At 42.6% G+C, this 17,821-nt stretch overlaps 1 protein-coding gene across 2 annotated transcripts in view; it reads left to right on the top strand.

Annotated features, from left to right (window-relative positions):
* The first annotated feature begins 725 nt into the window (after positions 1-725).
* Positions 726-17,821, top strand: part of UNC5D (unc-5 netrin receptor D) — a 600,815-nt gene continuing 583,719 nt past the window's right edge. For both annotated transcript variants that reach the window (XM_061177270.1, XM_061177271.1), the window contains exon 1: positions 726-848. In XM_061177270.1, coding sequence (XP_061033253.1) covers positions 746-848 — 103 coding nt within the window. In that variant the 5' untranslated portion in view covers positions 726-745. The remainder of the gene's footprint in view (positions 849-17,821) is intronic.

Raw genomic sequence — 17,821 nt, forward strand, 5'->3', positions numbered from 1 at the left:
TTGAACGAAACAGTGGTTTCCAGGAAGCAGCAGACTCAGGCTGCCGAGATGCCCACATCTTTCTGCGCTGGGTTCGCCTCCAAGAGGCCCGCAGGCTTTGCTCACATCTTGGAGCGAGCGTGACCTCCGCAAGCCCAGCGGCCGTCCTGCTCCCGAGCTCGTGGAGGCACCTGGGGGCGCGCGCAGCCGCCGCGGGGCTCACCTGCGCCTCCCTGCCGCCAGCCCCGCCCCGCCGCCAGCCCCGCCCCGCCCCGCCCCGCCCCGCCCCGCCGCCAGCCCCGCCCCGCCCCGCCCCGCCCCGCCCCGCGCCGCCCGCCGCCGCCACCGCCGCCGCCCCGCCCCGGCCCGGCTCATTGGTTGCCGCTCGGAGGGGAGGAGAAGGGGCGGCCTCTGGGGGGGGTCTCATTAGCGTTGCGGGCGCCTTCCTCCGCTTCCTAGTCCGAAACCCGGCAGCGGCTGCAGCGCCGCGAGCGAGCGGTGCAGCAGGGACGGCGGGCGACTCGGGCAGTGACCGTGGCGGCAGCGGTCGCCCTGCCGTGGGAGGCTATGGGGACGCGCGCATCCTCTGGGTGCCCAGCGCGCGGCGGCTCGGAGCGCGCTGCCCTGCTGCTGTAGGGAGCGGCCGTGGAGCAGTCACTCGCCGAGGACCCCCGGGACCCACTTGCTTCGGCCCCTGGCTCGCCGTGCCTCTCCCGGGCTCCCGGGGCGCGGAAGAGAATCCGTACTCCCGAGCGGGGCAAGCAGCATGGGGAGAGCGGCCGCCGCAAGAGGAGGCGCTGGAGGGGCGCGCCGGTGGCTCCCTTGGCTGGGGCTCTGCTTCTGGGCGGCGGGGGCTGCGGCTGCCCGAGGTAAGCGCGGGGTCGAGCGGGCGGCGGAGCCGGGGGCGAGGCGACCGAGCGGGACCCGCACCTATGGCGTTGGCTTCCCAAGTTGCGCCCTGCACCTCTCCGCGCGCTGAGCGCAGCGGGGTGGGACTCGGGCGGAGGACCTCCGAGGGGACCACTGTCTCCCACCCCAAGTTCGCGATCAGCCGCAGTCCTACAGGTTGCTGGGACCGAGGCCCCTACCCTTCTTTTCCTCTCGTCGCTTTTGCTGCATTTTCCGAGCCCTCCCCAGTTGCTGCAGACCGGAGTTCCCACCTCTCCACTCTAGTCTCGCTCCCCCCAGTCCTCTTCACTTCCTTCCGTGGCGAGATCGTTCACGGGTGGGCGCCCGTAGGGGTGTCCGAGAGTTCCTGGGGAGGGGCGCCGGGTGATGAGGGTCTCTGTAGGGTGCGCTTGAATGGAGAGGGCGCCTTTTCTCTGGGGGAGCAGCACCCAGGCTCAAGTCCGCGAAGCTCGACACCTCTCGGGCGACAGCAGCCCGAGGTCCTGGGCAGCAGTGGGCTTTTTTTCCAGGAGGCCGCGGTGTGCGGGAGCTCGGGAGAGCTGCGTGCGCCGTCCGCGTTTGACTGCGCCGGCAGTGCCCAGCCGGGTTAGCAGTTGGCCCGAGGCCGCTCACCCGGCGCCTCCTCTCCCTGCCCGGTGCCGGCTCCAGCCCGGGAGCTCGTGAGCGTGGGGCCCCCTGAGCGGCTGGGAAACCGCTGCTTCTTTCCGACTTAGAAACGTAGACCCCATTTTTCCTGGATCCTCTGGACTCCCGGCAGAGTGACATTCTGCACCTGTTTTCAGCTCCACCTTGAGCGAGGACTGGGAGCGTCAAGTTAAAACCGCGGACTTGCTTTGAAGATGATCAGAGGCAGTTTTACACGTAGCTTGAGGACCGTGGCTTTACCCTGGAAATCATCTGGAAGCTGTTCCTTCCCGCTCTTGTTTACCTTTCTTTATTCCTAGGTGCCATCCATTAGGCTTAGAATTTGTAATTGCCTTAAATGATTTACCTAACGCTTGACTGGCGAGGGGTGAAACTGATCTGCCCGCCTCACCTCTACCTTGAACGTGTTGTGAGTAGCCGGGAGACAGGAAAGGGTGGAAAGGGTTGAGGACGATCACAGAAAAACCAGTGTAATCTCATTTTTATAAAAGCTAACGGTGTGTTAAAAGCAGTCGTGCTGCCTGGAATGAAGAATTAAAAAAAAAAAAAAGTGGATAGAGGTTTTTCCCTTTTATGATCCTGTTCAGTGACTATTTGCATTTCATTTCCTGAAAAGTTTTTTTTTTTTTTTTTTTTTTTATTTTAATGGAGCAGGCTTTGTAAAAAGCAGGAAGGGTTTAAAAATGAGCCTCAAGTGATTGCACACACTGGGTGATGGTGAAGCATAGTTCTTTTCCTCGCTGGGAGAAGCACAAGCTTCAGCCATTTAATTTACTACAGAGAATGCCTCCTTACAAAGTCAGCTCTGCGTTGTTTTTAATACACTGTTAGGGGGGAAAGCGGGCCTTTTCTGAGTGTTGATTTAAATGTCTGAGTTTCCACTTGCTGTTCTATGCTGAATACCTAAGAGTGACTGACTCCACATACTGACCTTTGGAATTTGGTTGGTGGGGCTGTCTTGAAGCCAGCTTGAAACAAGAGGTGCGGACCTGCCAAAAGCCTCTTGGATGGAGTTTTGCTGGCTGTGAAACTAAGGCTAGCACCTCTTGTCTGCAAGCTGTTCTTCAAAGGACTCCTGGAAAACACACTGTACACTCCGCAGCCTTATTTACAACAAATGTCTTGCACAGATCATAGTAATGTTCAAGACACATGGACTGGAGTAGTACATCTGACTAATATTTCCCTTGTAGTATTTTACTTTCTGGGGCAGGAAGCCTATTATCTTTAGCACCTGTCAGAGATTCCCCAAGAAGTGAGCAGTAAACAGGCTATAAAATCTGTGAAGCCACATAACCTGGCTTGGGACAGGTGGGCACAATTAGGGTTTTCAGAACAAAGGGTGTGTTTCAGAGTTATTTTAAGTTCTCCCAGACCAGGAAGGTACCCCCTTATTAAAAGCACGATGAGATGCACCCAGGGGACATGTTTGCTGAGTAGTTTCACCGCATTCTCTGCGGTTGGCCCTACAGTGTTCTTACTTATCCCAGTAAATAGTTTTTTTGTTCTACAAGCCTTTTCATGTTGGTTTGAACCAAGGTGCTCCGCCTTCCCGAAACAACAGGATAGACAGAATTATGCCATTTGCTTTGATTGTATAAGAAGATTGAACAATTCAGTAGCCATTTCTTTACAATTAGTTATCATTTATTTGTTTCCAAGATGATTGTACCAACTCCTTTTTTTCCCCGTTTCTTTCCCTCCATACCTAATGTAAAACCCTCTGAAAATTGCAACGAGATTTCAGATGATTGGCTTTGAATGTCCTCAACGAGGAAAATACATGGGGCAAGGGACTGCCTGCAGAAACTAGTAGTGGCCCAAGGAGCCATGTTATGGTTCCCTCCTTTGTAAGCTAGACTTAATTCTTGAGATTTATGTTCTTGATGGATAGCATACTTACTGTAAGGAAAGCACTTGGGTACCCTGATTACCGTATATTTTAACACCTTCCAAGTTAAAAGAAGGGGGTTTAAAAGTTATTCATGACCTGCCAAGTGCTAATTGAATCCACATCATGTTGTCACACTGATTTGTTTTTGTTCTTTGAAAAAAAGGAGCACTGCTGTTGATCTGGTTGTGATTCCTCTATTAGATACTGTACATAGATATCCCAGTCTGAAGTCAGGGAGGAACATGATCTTAGCTGGGCTGAGCTTTCACACAATTCCTTCTTTTAAAAATTTTCATGGACAATGAAATCTTCCTTATGGTAACCATAGTGATGCATTAAGGGCAAGAGAAATACACATTTGTTTTACAGGCACAATAGGGTCGCATGATTTACGCGTACTTAAATCTATTTACCTACCTCGTTCCTGCAGTTTTATATCTATGTTCACTTTCTCCTTAACGAACATAATTACTGCCTCCGCCACCCCACATTCTGTTTCTTTTTCCTCCAAAATCTTCCCCTCCAAAGGGCTATGAGAAAAGAGCCTTTTCTTGCAATTTCTTGGTGGGTTTTTCTTTTTGTGACTCTTGGGTTGTGCTCTTCGTTTGAGCAGTCCAGTGGTATCTTTTTTTCCTGCCCGACAAAGGGTTCCGCTCAAGAAATCTCTTAAGTATCTCAGCTGATGAGAAGAGATTCATTGTTCTTACCTGACCCTATAGTGGCAGCATCTGTCACCCTTTTTCATAATCTTACTAGGAAAAATAGTAATGTCAGCCTTCCATTCTTCCTCACTCTTTGAATGACCCATCTGTGGGTCTCTGGTTCCTTAAGTGGTACCCCATAGGTTGGGAAAACCTATGGAACCCCAGGAATCCTCTGTGAGTTCCATCTAAACTATGACTGAGTGGGTCTCGTAGTTCTAGACCCTGCTGTCTTAGTAGTTAGGGAAGAAGCACTTTTCTGGCTATTGCCTCAATGACTTGTAAACTTTTTATCATCCTCCTTCTTTCTACCAAATAAGGACCCAACTTGAAATATTGCCAACTTTCAAGGTTTAACAAGAAATTGGTTGTTCAGGAGATAATGAATATTTGATATCACTCCCTCGGGTCTTTCTTTCTTTTTGAAATATGGAGGCTGGGGACCCAGACCATAGGTGTTACAGTCTAATCCCAAAGACCAAGTGTATGAAGAAAGATTTATTCCATAAATCTTTAAGGAAGATTAACCGGCAGGCACAGATGTTCACAGAGAGCCTGGATGTGTTCCCCTCCTTGATTATACCTTTGCCATTAATTCTGATGGTCCCGTACACTGGGCAGTGCCACTTGACCAGCTGTGTCATTGTCTTCTGTCCTCCTTATTCTGCCGCCTTCGTGAACTAACAGCATGACCGAATAACCAAGGGGTACTTTCCTCTGTCATTCTTGGCCACATGCTCTAGGTAAAGACACTTACTTGCTCACCCAGTCATTTGCTTCACGGCCACCGCTGGCATGAGACCTGTCATCGTATTGCTGCCACCCTTTGTATTATGCCTGTTTCTTAAGAGACGGCATTTTTTTTTTTTTTTTATTGATTGATTGATTGCTATGTTGGGTCTTCGTTTCTGTGCTAGGGCTTTCTCTAGTTGCGGCAAGCGGGGGCCACTCTTCATCGCGGTGCGCGGGCCTCTTACTATCGTGGCCTCTCTTGTTGCGGAGCACAGTCTCCAGACGCGCAGGCTCAGTAGTTGTGGCTCACGGGCCTAGTTGCTCCACGGCATGTGGGATCTTTCCAGACCAGGGCTCGAACCCGTGTCCCCTGCATTAGCAGGCAGATTCTCAACCTCTGTGCCACCAGGGAAGCCCCAAGAGACGGCATTTTTGCAGTCTTGCTTGAATATTAGATAATAATAGTAATGACTGTCTTTAGCAGGTGCCATTCATTACTCTAAAGAGTTTTACACACATTAACTTACATAATCCTTAAAGTAACTTAACATAACTTAAAATAACTCTTTGAGGTGAGTACTCTTATTATCCTCCTTTTGAAGATAGCAGAAGAGCTGCACAGAGAAGGTAAGTACCTCGCTCAAGGCCGCGGAGTTAGTACGTGGTGGCGCCTGGATTTGAACCTATGCAGTCCGACTCCAGAGCCCACAATAAAGACGCTTTTCTAAACTGTGCCGAAAACAAAATGACTCTGATATTTTGGTGACATAAGTACTAAAATTATCTCTCTATAACTATGAGACTTGGAGAAGAATTTAGAGGAGCTTAAATAAATCTATAAATGTATTCAGATACATCGCAGAGATTTATGTTGTACGCAAAGAGCCACCCTCTCACCATTCAGCTTAATATACTTTGGGATCAGATTCACACTTAAAATTCCGAGTGCCAGCTTCTAATATGATAGCTTGCTTTCTTCCCCCCCCCCCCAGTTTTGAATTTCAACACAAAATATTACTCTGAATACGCCATCCATGGAATGGCAGATCCCAAGAGACTATTTGTTGCCTGTCTTGTATTTTTAGCCTTGTTTGCCGGGGAAATGTGAAGCGTGAGATTTGAGAATAGATTGTTAACACCAGAGGCTGCTGTTTTTGCTGTTTTGGGTACTCCTCCTGCGGCTCTTGCAAGGCAGATGGCTAGATTCATTTCCAGAAAATAGATATTCATTCTATTTTGCATTTCCACTTTGAAAAGAACTTTTAATTGTTTGTACCACATTGCGTTGTATGCTCTTACTGTGAGCGTACACATGCTGTGCGTAGATAGTTTTCAGAATTAGGCGGATGTTAATGAATTCAGTTTGGACCGCGTGAGAAATCCACTGCACACTCTCTTGTGATTTGGGAGGATTTCTTTGGAAAGTGGGTTTGTGTGTAGGACAGTGTGGACCGCATATGTTTTTCTCAACACCCCTGCCCCCTCTGGACTTCACTGGACTAAGAAATTAGGGGCAGAAGTATTCGGGTTGTGTTGATGGGGCTAAAGTAGAAACCAAAACACGTAGTACTCTTCTCGGCTTACGTGGGACCACAACAGGATGTAAACTATTTCCTAATATTGTTTCCAAGAAGACAAGAGTACAGGGAGGCCTGTATTTTTCCTATATGATCAGTTTCTTTTGACAGTTTCCTTCCTAATTAAGGAAGCTGGAAGCCAAAAGCTGTCTTCCAAGTGAAGTCAGTAATAGCCTCACTTAATGCAGATACTGACTTTCTGCCCCTAAATTTCTGGTTCATAAAATGCAAAAGAGCCTTCCTCCCCAGAAAGAGAGACCTTGGCACTTAAGTGTATGTTTGCACTTGAACCTGGCCTTGTAAGGATGGGAGGAATAATATGGGGTAATTTCACCACAACACCATGGAACTTGACTCAGAATGGACTTTACAAGATGCATTGTTTTGCTGATTGAATGGTGTAATTTCTCCGTCAGGTAAGTCCAAGGGAAAATGACATTGCAGACATCCCAGAAGGTAAGTGATTGGCAGACACGCAAAGGAAACAGGAGGTACTAGAGGCTAAAGCGAAGAAGTCATCCTGACTATTTCAAGGGTCCAACCAACACTGGAATAACTCTGTTTAGTATCATTCATAGATTTTACTCACTTACTATAAAAGCAAATGTATTTACAAAATATTGGACTAGAAGATTTGCCTCTAAAGAAATTTGTGGCATGCCTTTTAGAGTTGTTTGCAGGTGATTGGTGGTTTCTGCCTCATCACAGTACTTTAGTAGTTAGCGTCTTTATTTGAATTTAATTTAATAAAACCTACTGGAAGAGGAAGGGAAACCCAATGATCTTGGGTTATGAAAGCTAAGCTGGTAATATTTGAAACACACAAATCAGGGCTTTTCAAATGTTAATGTGCCTTTGAATCACTGTAGATCTTGTTAAAATGCACATTCTGATTTGGTAAATCTGGGGAGGGGCCTGAGAACCTGCATTTCTAACAAACTTCTAGATGACACCATCTGACCACACTTTGAGTAGCAGGGTCATGGATGACAATAATTCAAGTTTTGGGGGTTTGTTATTGATTTTCAATATTGATTTTCACTTGGAAGCCAGTACGAAGTGGAATTCTATGTAAGAATATTGTAAACATGCCAGTAGAAGAATAGGCAAAGACAAATGTCAGTTTTAACACACAAAAACCTAGAGCTACTCACAAAACAAACAGACATTCTGGGAGTATCATTCTGATGTAATATAGCGTCTTGCTTCCAGCATTTGTAAAGATGGATGCAGTATTTTCAAAGGCTTGGATTTTATTTTGAATTGAGGACTTCTGTCTGCATCTACTTCATTTCCGTAAGAAAGAGGAAACTGAGTCCCTCAGAAGTTGAACAGTTTGCCCAAAGTCAGATTTTTGCTAAGATTCTACCCCCTTTTATCTTACTGTATCTCTTGACTGGCGCTGCACTTAAAAACGATCCCGAGTTCAGGATATTGAAGGAGTGAGGCTACACCTTAAGGAAGAGGTAGAACAAAAACAGTTGGTTAGAAACAAAAACAGAGGAATGTTCATATGGGATAGGAGTGCTCGCTCGCCAAGGAGCTGGATCCTTGTTGTCACAACATGGTGTGGGACTAGGTTTTGGGTCCTTCTTTGCTGCTGGACACTTATGTCTCCTTGGCAATGCCCGTCATGCTTACTGTTACTTACCCAGCACTTGGCAGTGCTGGTCCCATAGCACATGCTCAGCAATCATTTTTACTCTAAGCTTATTGCGTTAAGGTATAAATAATATTGAGGATAACATTTCTAAAATTTACTCAATATGGTGCTAAAACATTCAGGAAAATTAGTTGCCAGAAAAAATTAAATAACTGTAAGAGGGTTTTACATTCCCGCCCCCCAACAGATTGAAAAGCCTACGTCCCTAGATAGATGATTCTACAAAGATGATTAAGTGCCAGATGTGACACTATCATGGGTGGCTCTCTTGCATAATAATTCATTTGCATGGAATTCGACATTTTTCAGGTGCATTCACAGTTTGGATTGTTTTGGATTTTTACATTCACCCTGATGTTGAACAGATGATGAAATTAAGGTTTAGAGGTTTTTTTCAACCAAGGCTAGACAGAGAGCCATATCTAGCACTAGGACCAGAAGCTGAGTGTCCAAATGGTTTCTGGGCCTTTTTGACTATGAGGTCATTCTATTTTATTACCAAATAGATGGGTTGCACTTAAGTTGGACCATACAACATTCCATTCTGCTCACATTATATTTGAGACAGGGCATGGGTACATGAACACGTGTGACAGAGAAAGAAATGAGTAAAAAATTTCGGTGATACCGTGTTGGCTTCTGGGTTTATCTGGTGTTAGGTTTCTCATAGTTATGAACAGAAGTGGTCTCATCTGGAAGAGGGGATGGTAGGTAGGAAATGTGGCAGCAGTGGTTTGAGGCAAGTAAAATTGTGAATATATGAAAAATGGTATACTGCGGTATGGCCTAAGGGGTATGGAAAAAGTTCTGAGGAACTTGCTGAGCAATAGTATTTTCTTTTTTTTTTTTTTTGATTCATTAAATTTATTTTATTTTTGGCTGCATTGGGTCTTTGTTACTGCACGGGCTTCCTCTAGTTACGGCGAGCGGGGGCAACTCTTTGTTGCGGTGCGCGGGCTTCTCATTGCGGTGGCTTCTCTCGTTGCAGAGACGGGCTCTAGGCGCGCGGGCTTCAGTAGTTGCAGCATGTGGGGTCAGTAGTTGTGGCTTGCGGGCTCTAGAGCGCAGGCTTGGTAGTTGTGGCTCACGGGCTTAGTTGCTGCGCGGCATGTGGGATCTTCCCGGACCAGGGCTCGAACCCGTGTCCCCTGCATTGGCAGGCGGATTCTTAACCACTGTGCCACCAGGGGAGTCCCATGTTTTCTTAAAAACAACAAAGGATTTAAAAGTTAGTTCATTAAATAAAAATCACAATTAGTTCTGCAGTTTTATTTTAAAGTTGTCATTACAGACACCAAACACTCTTTAGAAGTATAGTACTGGCTTCATAATCTGCATCGCTTTCTAAATACCTTGTCTTTATTATTAACTTTGTGCTTTATTTTTTCTTTCTGTATATAGTTGCGGAACAAGGTTAAAGTATTTTAATTGGTATTTGGAAGGCGTGTGGTGGCACGTGCATTTGGACTTGCAATAATAATTTTCATCAACGTGTCTTTAAGAATTATCTAACCTATTTTTAGAAAGAAATAGAAAAAAATACAGACCTCAAAATAAAGTTCTTTGCCAGAGAAATATGTGTGTTGTAGGCCTTTTGAAAGGAGCTGAGGAAATTGTAACTGTCCTTCATCCGAATAGGTGACCCTTGTATCCCTCTCAGCCTAGGGACCAGAAGCTACAGTGATTGCCAGCAGCTTGCATCAGGAAATTTCCAAAGTTGTCTCCCTTAAAAAAAAAAAAAAGCAGTCAGGAGGTTCACAGGTTTTGTCAGTGTGAGGTGTGTGGGTGGGATGTTAAGTGTTTGGGGGTTTGCTTTAAAGAAAGAAAGGTTTTTAAAATGTCATTTTTTTTTCACCTTGGAGCAAACAAAAACAAAAAAACAAACAAACAAAACAAACCCACCCACCCCAAATACAAAAATGAAAACTAAAACCCATTGGCTATTTTCTCAAGTTTAGCAGACAGCTTGAAATGTACATCGGTCTCGGATAGCAATGTGAAAAGACAGCTCTCCCGTATCATATCCTGCATCAGACAACACCATTACTTGTGCAGCCAATTATTAATAATTGTCAAGGGGATAAGTGCTTAATGCATGGATATCTGTGTGTATGTATTATGTATTAGTAGAATGTCATATATCATCATTATTGCAAACTTACATCATTAAACTTCTATGCTGTTAATTTAAATGCCATTATAATAACACTTAAACTTGAGATGGAGACACAGTTTTGACTTGAAAGTCAGCTTCTTAATTTGAGTGCTCCCGTTTCTCTCTTTCTCCCTGGTCTCTCCCATCTAACCCCCAACTCTCAGTCTCCTCTTGCTCCCTGTCTCCTCCTCAAGTCAAAACTGCCTTCCCTTTCCAGCAGTGTGGTGGGCTGCAAAGTTCAAGGCTACATGTCCTCCAACATGTCACTTTTTTTCTGGTTCTTTTTATTTCTAAAATGAGAAGTAACAAAATGATCGTGAAAGCTCCTTCCTGCTCTAACATTTTATGATGCTTTGTATTGTTTTCAGTACCCTTTTATTCATGGTATTTTTTTTTTTTATCATTTCAGGAAGCATTTCTTGGCATTTTAAATAGGCATCAAAACCTTCGATAACAAATACTCTGAAAGTAGAATTTTCAGGACAAGTTTGTAGGACTTCAGGAATGATGCTGGTGAGCCTTGGCTTAAGCGTTTTCAAGAATGCATCATCAATAAAAGAAGTGTATCGGTTTCTCTTAAATCAGTGGTTGTACACGAATGCATACATATGCTGCTCCAGCAACAGAAGCGAGATGAGTGGGAAAGGGCCACGGGGGCTAGAATCCTCCACGGCAGCCTAGTGTTGCCCAGTTGGGTGCGTGGGCCCATGGTTGCTAGACTGACTTTTTCTTTTTTAGCAGAAACCATCTATATGCTATCTCATGGTAAATTTCCAGATTTGAACTCTTCTCACATCATTTTAATAAAACACCTTTAGTTTAAGCAAGAGTCACAAGATACAGCACTCAACCTTCCAGTTTGTCTCAAGTCAGTGACTTTTTCCGCCTTTTGTTAAGAGATTTAAAGGATCAGGGAGGCAGTTGGTCCTCATTTTCAATAATTGTCTTTGAGCTCTGCCTATAAAGCTTTTTCTAGCTTTGTGGAGAAGCACTGTCTATTGTCTTCCTTTCCTCTTTTGTTCTCTGTGATTTGATGACCATCTCTAGTGTTGTGTTTGGGTTGCTTTTTCTTTTTGTGTGTGTATCGTAGTTTTTGGGTTTGCTGTTCCCATGAGGTTTTGATATAGTAGTCTATATAGGTACAAGGTTGTTTTAAGTTGCTGGTCTCTTTCCCCCCTAGAGAAGTTCCGTTAGCATTTGAGGAGCATTGTCTAGAAGCGGAAGATCAAAAGCATTTATTTGAGTGGCCTTTTATTTAACATGTGAAAAACACTAATCTGATCACTGAGTTTCTATGTGCCTCTCTATCCCATTTGTAAAGAAGAATCATACAATTATATTGCTGGAAAGGGCCCTAAAATGTCTAAGCGGAAGCTCAAATCTCTACATGGGCAACCAAAGTCTTGAGAAGCAGCGTAGCTTGCTGCATTTGTAGGAGGTCATTTCTGTCAGTGTTTTTGCCCACGAACCCAGATCTTCATTTCTCAATGCTGTTCTTGCCCCTTCTCCTTTTCAGGCGCATAATAACGAAAGCAATTGATAGAGGCACCAAGGTAATCGAAAGAATGATACCAGAAGACTAAAGCCTATTGATCATTTTACACTTCTGTTAGAGGATGCTTTCCTTTTATTTAAAATGTTTATATTTTTCTAGATACCTTTGAAATAGGATAGATTTTTCATCTTTGGCACTGTTCTGAATCGTACAGTGTTGGGGCTATGATTTGAGGGGCTCAAGTTCGTTCATTGTAGCAGAGCTAATGGATATTGTATTACATTATTATCTACATTACATTATCTGTATCTACATTATAGGTTTATTTTGTGTTTTTATGGAATTTACGGTGAGTCAAGCTTTTCTTCCAATTACTTATCCTCTGCATCCTTGGTAACAATTTTGTTCAGTATGAATCTACTAGCAGACCCTAAATACTTTCTAAATATAATTATTAAAAAAAATCTATACATAGGATGAAGACAGTCACTTCTCTTCTCATACTATGGGATGTTAGTGCCATGAGTTAGAATAGGAAACCTCATGCTTCACCCAAGGAAATAACTTTAGAATGGTATTTGCCACACAACTTATCTGATTCTTATCTGGATAAGTAAATTACTTCCAATTTCCATTTTTCCCTGTTTAAATCTGGGTTTTCATGTGTGATGAGAAGGTAACACTTTCCAGCTGGAATGCTAGGTCTGTTGTGCTGCGGTGGTTTTATTCAAATGGATTCAGTAGTTGGCCACTTAGAGGACCACTAGGTGGAGTAGATTTTAAAGGTGCACAAGCAATTGACTTACGCTTCTTCGCAGAAAACTTTTGATGTTGGCAGCAGCTTGCCAATGATACCCTCAAAAGGCCATGCATCTGCATCCAAAGAGAGCGAGGATAATAATTTTAAAAGCCTCAGTTGCTTCTTCTCATGCATTCTCTATTGTTCTTTATTTTAAAGCTGAGTTCTGCGTTTCTGATGGTCATGATAACTTGTAAAATGCAATTCCTGTAGTTGAGCTGAAGCTTATAAACCCCGATGACTCTGTAATGATGATGATTCACGTTGAAGCCACCTTACTGGGAAAGTGTTAGATGTGGAGGGTGTCGAAAACTTCAGATTCTTGGAGATTAGTTGTCAAAATATTCAGGGTTTGGTTATGTTTAGCAGTTATCAGTGAAAGATCTTGCTGCTGGAAATGGTGATTAGGTTTTAAAGCTACAAATTCCCGGTCATCACCCAAAGCCATTATTTTTTTTCAAACTCACAGAAAGGCTGACATCTTTAGTATTGTCCCCCGGGGTTAGGTGAGAAGATCACACAGACAGGTGCTTTGAATATGTGTGGCCATCAGCTTTTTAAGTTTAAAATTGATGATTAATATTTAAACAGTTTTATTGAAACATAGTAGATTGAAAAATGAGCACCAAAAGTTTAATGGAACTCCCGTTTAGAGAAATACGTGTGTTTGTAATTTAAATTTTGAAGAGGAGCTGATGCCAAGAACAGAACAGTTAAGCCATCTCAGAATAGTTGAGCCCAAATCTCAGGGGAGAGGATCCACTGATATATATTTTTTAAAGTTCCTCAGGTTATTCTTAGTTTGGGAATCAAAGCCTGAGAGCCGCTGGTGTAATGGGTGGATTGATTGTGAGCAAATGTAGAAACTGATCTTTTTTTTGAGATTTAGAGACAGCAAAGTGTAAGGGATAAAGGTGACCACCCATGTTTCTCCCTCGCACACCCCTCCACGTTAGGCGTTATATTTCCACGTTGGATCTCAAATGAGTTGGATGAGTGAAACTGGATAATGGCACTCAACATTTCAGTATTTAGGAGCTAGACTTTTCCTGCTAGGATGGAAGAACTTAGATATTCATGAAAGAGATGTGATTAAATAAGAAACATGATATAATCATGGAGAAGAGTTTTAAGAACCCAGGGTTGGAGGTTGCACCATATGTTTCCCTTCTGAACAAAAGCACAGGGGCCCTCTAATGGACATTCCTATTCTCATCTAATATGTCTTAGGTCCAGGATGTAAATGATAAGTGATCACATTTATGAGTGGGTTAATAACTTTGTACTGGTCTTGGTGTCGGAAGGATGAAGGCAGTATAGTTCCTTACAGAGTAGGGCAGGGCCCCAGTCAGCACCATTGTTGTTGACTAAGGAGTTGGGCGGGGACAGCTGGTGTGTCTTTGCTGTTTTAGGAAATGTGGCATAGGAATTCCACATAAAGCAAATGTTTCTAATATGTCTGTTCACAACTGCCAACGGTTTCCTATTTGTGAAATCAAATGCAAGACATTTTGTGACCAGTTGTTGCACATGAGTTTAGTTTAAAAAAATCAATTTAAAATGGATATCTGTGCACTTACCACCATATTAATAAACCATTATCAACATGACTCATCTGTATGTCTCTCTTTAACTCTCATCCCTCTGGTTCTCCTTCAAAAGTAATATTGCTTGAATTTTGTGCTTATCATTTCCTGGCCTTTAAAACTATTTTAAACAAATATGTATGTATTCCTAAACAGTGTTTACTTTTGCTTCTTTTTGACATATACTTAAATTATATTATAGTTTTCAGCGATTGTTTTTTTCACCCAGTATTAGGTTTCAGCTATGTTATTGTATGTGCTATTGTTGAATCACTTCCCTCCTGTACAATATTTGATGCTGTGACTAAACCATAATTGACTTATTTATTTTACTCTCAATGACATTAGGCTTGTTTTCAGGTTGTTTTTTTCTCTTATGGAAAGTGCTACTAGGAACATTCACGTACATGTCAATGGCACCCACTTTTCAAGTGTTTCTCATACATCTGAGAGTAGATTACTAAGACCCAGAGCATGAGCATGTTAAATTTTCCAGATAATGCCAAAGCATTTTTCAACAGTATGAGTTCCCATCACTTCACATCAGCCAACATTTTATATTTCCAGGCCTAGAGATTTCTGCTTATTTAGTGGGTATAATATGATTATCTCCGCATGGACTTAATTTCCATATCCCTGATTACTAATGAAGTTAAACATTGTTTCATTTATTTCATTGCCATTTATATTTCTTCTATAAAACACCTACTCAAGTCTTTTGCTCATTTTTTCTATTTGTTAATAGAAAATAATAATTTAATTATTAAATTAATAATTTATTGAATTATAGGGAGCTTTAAATACACATATGTGTGTGTGTGTGTATATATATATATATATATTTTTTTTTTTTTTTTAGTAAGCTTTAATGTGTTAATGTGTGATTGGAATTTCTTCCCCCGGTTTTTTTTTAACTTAATGGTATTTTCTGATGACTTGAATTTTTAATGTTAAGTTCTCATGAACTCAAGTTTTAATTTTGATGTAATCAGTGTTATCAATGATTTTATGCTCTTTTGTGTGGTGCTTAGGAAATCCTGCCTAAATCTCATGAACTATATTCTCCTACATTTCTTCTAAAATTTTATAGTTTTGGTCTTTCGTATTTATGCCTTTAATCTACCTAGAATAGATTTTTTTTTTTCTGTGTAGAGTTTGAGTTAGGGATTTAATTTCATTCTTTCATGTGAATAACCAATTGTCACAGAACCACTGAGGGGTCCCCCTCCTTTTTCTAATGATCTGCAGTGCCACCTTTGTAACGTGCGAAGGTTTCGTAGATGCACGGGGATTTTTTAGTCTGGTGTTAAGTGTTCTTCCAATAGCTCCAGCAAACCTTTCTGGTTTTATTTTTTACTGCTTTTTCATGTACCCTCTACTCATCTGGACTCCATGCTGTGCCTCAAAATTGTCCCACGATTTCCTTTGTCTTGTGCATTTTGTACATTTCTTATACCTCTCATATCCTGCCTTATGCTACTGTTTCAGGTATATTTATTTCTCTTTTGCTTCACATTGTATATCAGTTTTTGAAAGCAGGCTTTATGTTCTGTTCATCTTTGATACTTTTAAGCAGAAACTAGTGTCTTTTACTGAATAGCTATTTGATAAATCATTGACCTAAATTGGGGTTTGGAATTGAAAGGATCTTAGAAATTATCCAGCCAGTCTCACTGTATTTGCCCACCTGTGATCATTGGGATTTGCAGAGTTTAAATGCAATGCCCAAGGTCATATACCCTGGTGGGTCCCTGACTTTTTTTCTTGAGCTTATTCCAGAACACCTTTCACTTCAGTTCTTTGCCCATAGAACTGATAATATCAGATGCTGTCCAGAAGTAGGAACTAACATGAAGATACCGGAAAACAGGTGAAGACACACATGTGGCAGGTCCATGACCCCTTGGCTGGTTGAGTCAGACAGTGATGTTCGGACATGCACAGACAATGATGTTCATATCACATCGAAATATGGAGCATCACCTAAGCATGTTCTGCTGACTCACATCTCTGGGCCTTTGTTCATGCTCCTTGTTCAACAGAACTGTTCTTATGGACCACTGTCCATGAGTCTCTGTACTCCTAGAGATTAATCTCTTCTTGTTTAATGCTCTGTTTCCATACTTTGACGTCACTTCTGTTCCTGCACCAGTCAGACCATATTTTAATTCTTTTTTTAATGTCTTTCACTCTTGATTTTTATCACCTGAGGTCAGAGACAATTTTCTATTCTACTGTGTCTCCTCAGCACCTAACACAGTGCTATGTCTGCTCTAAGTTAGGTTTTTAAGACGTTCTAGATGTAAAAATCAAACAAGCAAAAAACCAAAACCTTCAAGTGAGCTTATAAATAAGTCCTGTCATTCCACTATTTAGATGTGTAATCTGGATGAAATCATTGTGCTTCCCCTGCCTAATAAAATATAAAAACTATAGGAAGGATAACCCACTTCCACAATATTAGCTGTTATCAGAGTAGTCCAAATTAGCTAAAGAACTTGGTACACATCTTCAAAGATTCCTTGTCAGAGAGATTTTGCTGGGGAAAAAAAGCATGATACGTTTGTGATTGAATGAGGCTGTAGAGTTGGGAATTTGTATAATCAGAAGAGAACTTCAGGGCCCTATGTATTTGGACTGAGGGTCCAAAACAGAGATAATTATAGGAAAAAAAAAATGAAGAGAAGAGGGCACCAACTACAGATAGCCCTTTGGCCCAGTGGCTGGTCCTGGAAAGCACATCCTGGGATGATCTCAGTTTTGGAGTGAGTGTTCCAAAGGAGGAATAGTATGGGGGACTCTCAATGTTTATTTCACCTGACTGTTTACTGCTGGGAGCTTCCGGGCAGGAGAACATCCAGAAGCTAAGTCAGGGGGCCAGCAGGGCTGACAGCAGAACTTCTTGGAGTGGATGCTTTCTTCTCCACTCTTTTACTCACATGTGGGCCGCATGGTTAGATGAACACAACTAACGAGCCCAGGGGAGCTTTATTTGCATCTACTCCAAATAGCTTTTTTGGATGGAAGTTTTCTTTCTGACATAAAAATATTATATGCTCATTGTAAGAAGTTTGAAAATACAGGAAGGTCTTTTTTGTTGCTGAGGCAAGGAATAGCGACTTTATTCAGGAAGCCGGCAGACCGAGAAGATGGCGGACTAGTGTCCCCAAAAAACCATCTTCTGGGAAAGTTTTAAAGAGAACAGAAATCCCCAACAGGTCATCCAGAAAGGTGCCTCCACCTCAGGGGAGTTCTCATGGTGCCTCTGGTTGTCAGCAGGTGTCTGCTGTCCCTCCTATCCTTCATCTTTTTGGAAAGAGGGACAACTAGTTACCCAAGTACTAAACCAAATACTTTAATTCTGCTCTTCCTGTCTTTTCGGAATGTTCACTTCTTGGTAGCAGACTCTGAGTACCTCTGTGACATATCTTCAGTGCTTTGGAAAATGTGAAATTATCACATATTTGTTATTTTTCAACTACTGACCAAAGCTAGTGGACACACCCTTTGTAGTGCCCAAGATCGTGGGTAGCAGGCTCTTTAGAAGAGTTACATAGTAGAGCTTTGTGTTAACTGAGCCAACTAAATAAGATGCACAATTATTTTTTATCTCTCAGTATGAGAAGGGCAGTGATTGAAGTAGTACTTTGACATTCAGAACAGAGTTTTAAAATTTCTTGTTTTTC

This window comes from Eubalaena glacialis, chromosome 20 (genome assembly GCF_028564815.1).
Source record: "Eubalaena glacialis isolate mEubGla1 chromosome 20, mEubGla1.1.hap2.+ XY, whole genome shotgun sequence".
In the NCBI taxonomy this organism is placed as follows: Eukaryota; Metazoa; Chordata; class Mammalia; order Artiodactyla; family Balaenidae; genus Eubalaena; species Eubalaena glacialis.